Source organism: Teleopsis dalmanni, chromosome 1 (assembly GCF_002237135.1).
Source record: "Teleopsis dalmanni isolate 2A chromosome 1, ASM223713v2, whole genome shotgun sequence".
In the NCBI taxonomy this organism is placed as follows: Eukaryota; Metazoa; Arthropoda; class Insecta; order Diptera; family Diopsidae; genus Teleopsis; species Teleopsis dalmanni.
In genome coordinates, this window is record NC_051846.1 from 67,868,471 (window position 1) to 67,877,389 (window position 8,919).

General features: G+C 29.8%; 1 protein-coding gene across 1 annotated transcript; it reads right to left on the bottom strand.

Moving 5' to 3' along the window:
- Positions 1 to 325: 325 nt before the first annotated feature.
- Positions 326 to 6,421, bottom strand: LOC119665605 (protein similar-like; the record flags this gene model as incomplete). Its single annotated transcript, XM_038074834.1, is given in 4 exon segments — positions 326 to 368; positions 2,757 to 3,554; positions 5,939 to 6,016; positions 6,069 to 6,421. Coding segments are annotated over 4 exon segments (935 nt in total), but the record flags the coding sequence as incomplete, so codon positions are not given.
- Positions 6,422 to 8,919: the final 2,498 nt, after the last annotated feature.

Here is an 8,919-nt window from a genome sequence, read left to right on the forward strand (position 1 = left end):
CTGTTGCTGCGGCCACTGTTGCTGTTGTTGCGGTCGCTGTTGTTGCGGTCTTTGTTGCTGTTGTTGCGGCCACTGTTGCTGTTGTTGTGGCCTCTGTTGCTGTGGTCGCTGTTGCTCTTGTTGTTTTTGTTGATCAAGTCCAACTTCCTGCTTCGGCTGTTGTTGAGACTGCTGTTGTTTTGCCCATGCCCCTTTTGACTCACCACCTTCTTGCCGTTGTTGTTGTTGTCGTTGATCAAATCCAACTTCCTGCTTCGGTTGTTGTTGAGATTGTTGTTGTTTTGGTCTTGCTCCTTTTGACTGACCACCATCTTGCCGCTGTTGCTGTTGTTGTTGTTGTTGTGGTTTTTGTTTAGCTTTGGCATCATCTTATATAAAGTTAATGAAATAAATAAGATTATGTTTAAAATAAATGCATATGTAAAAAATGCTTATATGTAAGCAACAGTGACGACTGCTCTAAGGTGCGGAGGTATGCGGCGCATACCTTAACATAATTTACAAAATGTCTAATAAAATATATAAATTCATTAAAATTGCTTTACATTTAGAATTAATATAATTTATTACATATAATATATAAATATATTTTTAAAGATTAAAGTTTTAGCAAAGACAATTAAGTAGAATTGTCTAAAAAATCTGTAGTTGTTATATGTGTTCATAACTTAGTAGTTCAAATCGCAGAACATTTTTATTATATTTCGTCTTTCATCTTTCGTGTGTGCTCTCGCATAAAATGTGAGAAATAGAGATCTATATAATAAGAAATGTATAAGAGTAATTATTCTGTTCTATTCGAATATGAACTGTATGCATATGAATTAAACATGTTGATTTGCCAAAACAGTTAGACGTGTGGTAAAGTTTGCAGCTCACACATCACCGTACATTTTTATTAATTTTCGCCTCTCCCATTTTAGCATTACCACAAACGAATTTCACCCGCTAGTTGTGCGCAGTAGTTGGCCGCACATTAATACGTTGCAAATGCCTTTGATTTTGTTTGATCACTGCATAAACATGCATGGTTTTGAGTACAGACTCTTTTGTTTGAAAAAAGTTGCTTTGATATTGTGAGAAGTAAGTGAAAAATTTTTTTTTTATTCTATATTGATATAATATTAAACTTATCCATATATATGTATATAAATTAAATATTTAGTTAATGAATTGTGAAATGTTGTGCATGTATTGTTGCCTAATATAATATAGTTATTGTTAATAAAACATCTCATCTATTTTAATTTATCATTTTTGATTTAACCGGTATATGTGAAAACAACATTAGGCCTTTTCTTTTGTAAGCATTTGTAAGCATATTACAAAAGAACAACTGCTTATTTAAAAAAAAACATATGAAACAACAACACTGCTGGCTTATTTAGTCCAACTTTTTTGAAACCGTTTGACTAAGAAGCAGCTCAAATCGCATGGCTGCCAAGACTAAAAATTCTTCTATTGTGAACGGTTTTTAAAAGTGCGTACAAAATCTTCAGTTAACTGTCAACAAACATTTGACAAATAATATTTAATTATTTTTAATTTACTACTTTTTTCTGTTAAAGTTTCTGAATATACAAATTTTTTTCACAATCATGTAAAAAATAAAACATTTTTACCCATAATTGCAAAGAATTATTATTCATTTTCGAAATTTGTTGTTCTTCCAGAGTTACCATTAAAAGTAGTGCTTATTTTATGTTGTTCTTTTGCGATATGCTTACAAAAGAAAAAACTTATTGTGGAAGAACCGTACATCCTTCCAGATAGTGCACTCGTCGCAACTGGTAAACAATATATAAAACCTTTAATTTAAATTAATTTCGAATCTTTTACGATTAATTTTTGGTTTATTTTTCTTTCGTTGCAAATGAAATTTTTTAAAGAAATATTTGACTAAAGGCCTTTTCTTTTGTAAGCATGTCGAAAAAGACCAAATAAAATAAGCACTACTTTCGTTGGAAACTGTGGACAAAATGGAGATTTTGTTAGGCTTATATGTGCAAAACACGTAATAAAACTTAAAGTTGTGTTTCGAAAATGAATAATAATTTTTTGCAATTATTGATGAGAATATTTTTTTTTACATGATTCTGAATAAAAAATAAATTTTTCGTGCCTTTTAACAGTAAAATAATAAATAGAAAAAAGATCGTATTTGTTACGAACAATGACGATACGAAATGCGAATAATTAACGAAATCATTCGTTGCCAGATAACTGGAAATTTCGTATGTACTTCCAAAAATCGTTCACAATAGACGAATTTTTAGTTTTGGCAACCATGTGATTTGAGCTGCTTATTCGTTAAGCAATTTCAAAAAGGTTGGACTAAATAAGCTAGCAGTGTTGTTGTTTCATATGTTATTTTTAAGATAAGCAGTTGTTCTTTTGTAATATGTTTACAAAAGAAAAGGCCTTATAACATTGTTTTTTGAAATTAAAATTAAATTTCAAGATTGAAATCTTTGGCAGTTTTAACTTTAATAGAAAGGTCAAAAACATTTTTTTGTATTAAAAATTAGACAAATTTTTTAGACGCGGATCATCAGTTGAGTAAGAAAGGCATGGAATACAATAAAACTTTATATGTTTTTAATAGTGCACATTATTGCTGTAATGAATGCAGTAATTTTGGGCATTCGGATTGACCAACATCGGATTTTTAATACTGTCGCTGTTGTGAACCACATAGCTTTTCCTGCTTCTGAATTGTCATTGAGATTTTTAATGCCTCAAATCTCTTTACTTACCATTTACTTCCCACTGTTGTTTTAATTTTTGTTGTGATTCTTGAGGTCTGAGCCCTTTAGATTGATTACCAATGTGTATTTGTTGCTGTTGCTGTCGATAATTAGCGTCTCTTTTTTCAGCCTGACTTTGTTGTTGTTGTTCAAAACCTTTTGACGGACCACTTTCTTTCCATTGTTTTTGTTGTAGCAATTGCTGTGAATCTTGCTGTTTTGGATTTTTATATTGATCAGAATCACTTTTTTGTTGTTTTTGTATGTCAAGATCTACTGCTTGTTCACGAAATTTTCGTTGAGATTTTTGTTTTATTGGAGATTTTAACTCACCATTGTCTTTCCACTGCTTTTGTTCTAGAAATTGTTGTTGTGATTTTTGATTTATTCTTGTATCTTTAAATTGATCATCTATGCGGTTTTGCTCTCGTAAAACAGAGCAGTCTGTCTGTTGTGTAAGATCCTTGGACTGAACAATTTCTTTCAGCTGTTTCTGTTGCGACAATTGTTTAAATTTTTGATGTTCTAGACCTTTAAATTGACCAGCGACACATATTTGTTGTTGAACTTCAGAGCCTACGACTTGTTTTTGAAATTTGCATTGTACTAGACATTTTACCTGATCGCGATCTTTTGACCGTTGTGGAAGTTGTTGTTGTGACTCTTGATGTCTTAACTTTTGAGACTCAGCACCGTTGTGTGCTTCTTTTTGTTGTAGCTGCTGTACAACAACACTACTTTTTTGAATTAGTTTTTGCGGTAACTTTTGTTGCTCTAATTTCTGTTCTTGTTTGTTTTTACTATCAGCTTATATTGACAAATAATAATAAATAATAAGAATTTAATATTTATATTGGATGTAATCTATAAGTAACAAGAATCTTGAAATTAAGCGCTTTATTTTGTTTATCTAGTTGAGTCTGTTTTTACGTATTGGTTGTTCTGCCAATTTTCTGCGTGGTTATTAACAGGTTTTCATTGTGCTTGCCTATCGCAAGAGCAACACGTCTTCATTAAATAAAATGTGGAGAATATCAAATAGATTACGATTGCTAATATAGAGATTATCATTCTGTTGCTAAAGTAATTAAAATGTTATATATGTTTGCTGTTTATCCAGTATTTTTGTGATGAAATATAATATTATAGTAATGTCACAACGACCCTATTTTTTAAATATGACACACTTTGTCTATTTTCTTATTCTCAAATTTAAGATGACACTTTAATGATGTATTTTTAAAAAGATTGGAATACCCTCGATTTTTTTTTATCAAACCAGAAATAACAATGGTCTTAATATTAATGAACAACTATTGTGAAGAGATTGGAATAAATATTTAGGACTAAATGGTCTGTTGGAAATGTTTAAAATTATAGTTACATTATGAGCACACCTCGTAAAATTTAAACTATATACACTGAGCAGAAAAACTCTGCGTACAGAAAGTTTTAACCTAAAAAAATTATTAAATAAATAAATTTTATTTTTTTTAGTACTTTTATTCGTTATCTTCATTTTAAGTCAAAACTTATTTCTAACAGATTAGTAGAAAAATTATAATAATTAAAAATATAAAAAATCAGCGCTATCGGTTACAGAAAAAATCTGCAAGTCAAGACTTGAAAAAGCTCTATATTAAGCTATATTATTTTTTAAAGCATTTTACGTTTTCAGTAACTTGTTGGATAACATTACCTATTTATAACCTCCATAAATCGCTTTGGTATCGAATTAACCAGCTTCGCAGTCTCATCTTAAGCATTTATTAGCTCCAGTAAATCCTAAAAATGTTCTATAGACGATTATGTTCAAAATATGCGTTTTCATTTGCTTAGGTACATTATAAAGCAATCAAAACTTTACAACTTCTGCCAATTTATTCATTAAATTTTAAATTTAAATTGCATTTTAAGATATTTAAATAATCAACTTTATTCATTATCGATACACACACAATAAAATTAATTTTTCTAACTCCATTACTCGCCATACACTCCCGCACTATCAGTCCTCCACTACGGCGTTTTATTGTTGGATACAAATTTTTATTGTTAAAGGCAGTACCCGTTTTTCGTCATATAACCTTTGATGCTAAGGGGACAAAATTTGCTTTCGTCTGAAAAAATTATGCGTTTCCAAAGTCTGGAAACTTATTTAAATACCTCCTTGCGAATGCTTAACGCTACATTATATTAGCTTTGGAGATAAACGGTATCTTTCGTTCAATCCCGCCATATTAGTTGTATTTTTTTAATATTTTGCGTACAGTATATAGTATATATAGAATAGAACAGTATATATATAGTATATAGAATTTACTTCTGGAATGTCTGCTCAATATACTTCTTTAATTGAAATCCAGTTAGACGAGGATTATCTTACACTGAATTAATAATGCTGCGGGTTTCTTTTGTTGACAGCTTGGATCCCAGCTTCGAGGTCAATAATCGAGGTAGTTGTTCACTACTATTTGGATATAAGAATGTGACCGCTTAACGATTTGACCAATTTCGCGATTTATTTTCCTTTTTTTTCATAGACGAATAATAATACTGCTCTTACTGATAATAATTTATTTTCCTTTATTTGCCATTATAAAATTAATTAATTTTTAATCGTTTAATTATAAAATAAGTGCGTGGGATTGTGTATTATGATATACTGGTTCAGTGAAATATAAAGCACGCCAAAGTTAAAGTTCGGGAATTCCCCTTTTTATGTTTTGTACGCAGACTTTTTTTGCAACCGATAGCGCTGATTTTTTACATTTTTAATTATTATAATTTTGCTACTAATCTGTTATAAATAAGTTTTAGCTTAAAATGAAGATAGTGAATAAAAACTAATAAAAAATAAAATTGATTTAAAAAAATTTGTTTTTTAATAAAATTTACGTTTGATTTTTACGCTCTATAGCAAACATCATATAAATAGACACAAATTCGTGTATGTACATATTTATATGCATTTCGCACATTTGCGAAAATGAAAATTTTATAAAATGCTAAATCCAAGATTATACAGATTTTTATATAATATGTAAGATTTTACATTATTCCACCAAATTACAGAAGAATCCAAGTGAGTGATTTTAATAGATGACGTGTATATAACGCATTTAACTTCTTTTTAATGCACTTCTAATCATTATCTATATAAACGTACAGATATATAAATATATATTTACCGCTTTGTGTTTGTGCCGTTCCTTGCGAAGTGGACGCCTGTTCCTCTGGCTTTTTGCCATCAGCCTCGGGCTTCTTCTCTGTAATAATTTCATCAGAAAATTTAGCAATCTTAATTTAACCCTCACTCACTATTTTTCTTTCCCATAATTTAGTTTATTTAGTTCTTCTAACTTCACTTTTTTCTATTAAGAATAACACTTCTTTGTCTGTTAACGATTTCTTCTAGAATAATTTTCTTTCCTTGCAAAAAAATAACATCAGATGCAGTAATGTTGTTTTCAACCGAAATTAGTGTTGTGTAATCAATGCATGCAGATTAGTTAAGTAACCGGTTAAAAATAATTTCGCATTTTTGCAGCAAAGATTTTTTATACAAAGAGCAATTGAGTTTAGAACAGTTTCGCTCATAAATGTCTTCTTTTGTTTATACTAAATTTTATAATATTAAAATTATTTTAAGTAATAAATTACTATAAATTTATAACGACCAAATTTATAATTGTATATGCCATCATTTTTACATTTAAAAAAATGATAATGAATTTTGTTTATGTTACAAAAATTTAGTTTCTTTATTATTATTTTATTAAATAACTCAATTTATCATGCTTTTCCCTATTAGTAATTTTTTATTAAAAAATAATGATATAAGATTTAAAAGATAGTTTAAGGATAGGTAATAATATTATGTGCAGACAGTCAAACTTCGTTAATTTCGTAAAAATGCATTTAAGTTAATTTCGAAAATGTTCATACTGTCTCAAATTAAGGAAAACATATGTTTTTGTTTACAAATCAAATATAAAAAATTAAATGCTCCGAACACTATTTGTATCTGGGAAATTTAAAAAGTTGATTATTATAACTATAAAGTGTGGCATTCAGTAGTTTTATCAGCTTTAGTGAATTTCAGGTTTACACCGGCCGAAACGATTCATTTTAATATGGCGTTTACACTGGCTAAAAATGGCTCATTATGAATGAGTCATTTGAAAGTGTTTACATTCGTTGTATTTCATTTTTTCTGATTTCAAACAGCTGATTTTTCAACTTGCATGTTGATTTAATTTTTGGTCTGTGCCAAAAAAATGTTACAGGAAGGTGAAATATACCTTCAAACCTTACATTAGAAACTTAAAACATATTTTTAACTTCGATTAATTACTTTTTGGGAAGTAAAAGTTCTAAAAAGCAGTGCATCGTATCAAGAAAATACAACCACCAAACATTTGTTTACCTTTTTTTGTAAATATGTCAAAAACAGCTTTTTCAAACTGTCAAAAATGCCATGAAGAAGCTTTCAATTAAGGGTATGTTCAATGGATTCCTTTGCATTTGGAACATATGTGGAATGCATTCGAACGTCTTTCATACAGAATGTGAGAAAATTGCTCATTTTTGTGCTTGAAATTTTATATGCAAGAATGAGCCATTCGTTACTCATTTTCGATTTTTGATCAAAATGAGCCATTTTCGGCCAATGCAAACGCCATATTAACTTGTTGGAACTCATTTATACAGAATGAGATCTAGTGGATTTTATTTGCGTTTGAGATTTTGCATGCAAAAATGAGTAATTTGCTTCTCATTTTTGATTTTTGACCAAAATGAGCCATTTGAGGCCAGTGTAAATGCCATATTAATTTCAACCTTTGTTTTAAGGAAATTAAGGTCAATTTCCTTTATATCGTTTTAAGCTTAAAACTGAATTTTGTATGAAAAAAACAACTTAATTTCGCTGAAACGAAGATGAAATTAAGATTTTTGTGAAATTATGAGGTGTCTCTGAACATAATATAATATTTATATATTATAAAATAAATCAAAATAAAAATGAAAATGAATTTTAATGCTCTGAAATTATATAATTTAGCACAATGTCTACACTTTCTAATTTAACGAATTTTATCAAGATGAAAATGATTTTATCTTATACGGCGTTTACATTGGCCGAAAATGGTTCATTTTGGTCAAAAATCGAAAATGAGTATCGAATGGCTCATTCTTGCATATAAAATTTCAAGCACAAAATGAGCAATTTTCTCACATTCTGTATGAATGACGTTCGAATGCATTCCACATATGTTCCAAATGCAAAGGAATCTATTGAACATACCCTAAATGAAAGCTCTTCATGGCATTTTGACAGTTTGTAAAAGCTGTTTTGACATATTTACAAAAAAAGATAAACAAATGTTTAGTAGTTTTATTTCAGTTTGAATTGTTACCATGACAACGAATGAAATACAACGAATGTAAACACTTTCAAATGAGTCATTCAAAATGAGCCATTTTCGGCCAATGTAAACGCCGTATTATACCATATTAACCTTTACACGAAAATAAAAATGAAAATATGGATCTTGTATTTTTTAACGGAAACTCAAAAGCATCGAAAGTCTAAGTCAGTGCGGAGCTTTATTCCACTAAAAACATGTTCTCATGTCCGGACGGAAAGTCCTTTCTGGAACTATCGTAAACTATTATGTCAGAAGGCATCCTGAGCATCAGCTCAAATCGTTAGTTATGTCGTCCGAGTTCGTAACTGTCCAATTTCTTGAGAGTCGACCTCTATTGCGGCGCGTTCGCTGGCTCTGGCGAGGATCATGACTCAAAGTCGAGTCATCTAAGTTGTCATCTAAGTTGAGACATGATCCTCATGGCATGTACCCGGCGAGCTTATCATTTTCAAGATTAAATTATTCATGCATATGGCCTCGCTAATATCCTTACTCATCTTTGCTCTGGCTTTGTTGAAACGTGGGCAAGAGAAAAGTACGTGGTTTATATCCTCAAGATAGTCTGCGGTAAAGATAGTCTTGTTTGTTTGATTTGTTTGTTTTTTGTTTATTTACATTTTGTTGCATGTGCCTAACAAACAAAAAACAAATATATTAAGCAAACAAGAGGTAAGAATTTTATGAAATGTTTGTTTTTTTTAAACAAATTTTTTTGCATTTTTGCGTTTCCATGATTATTT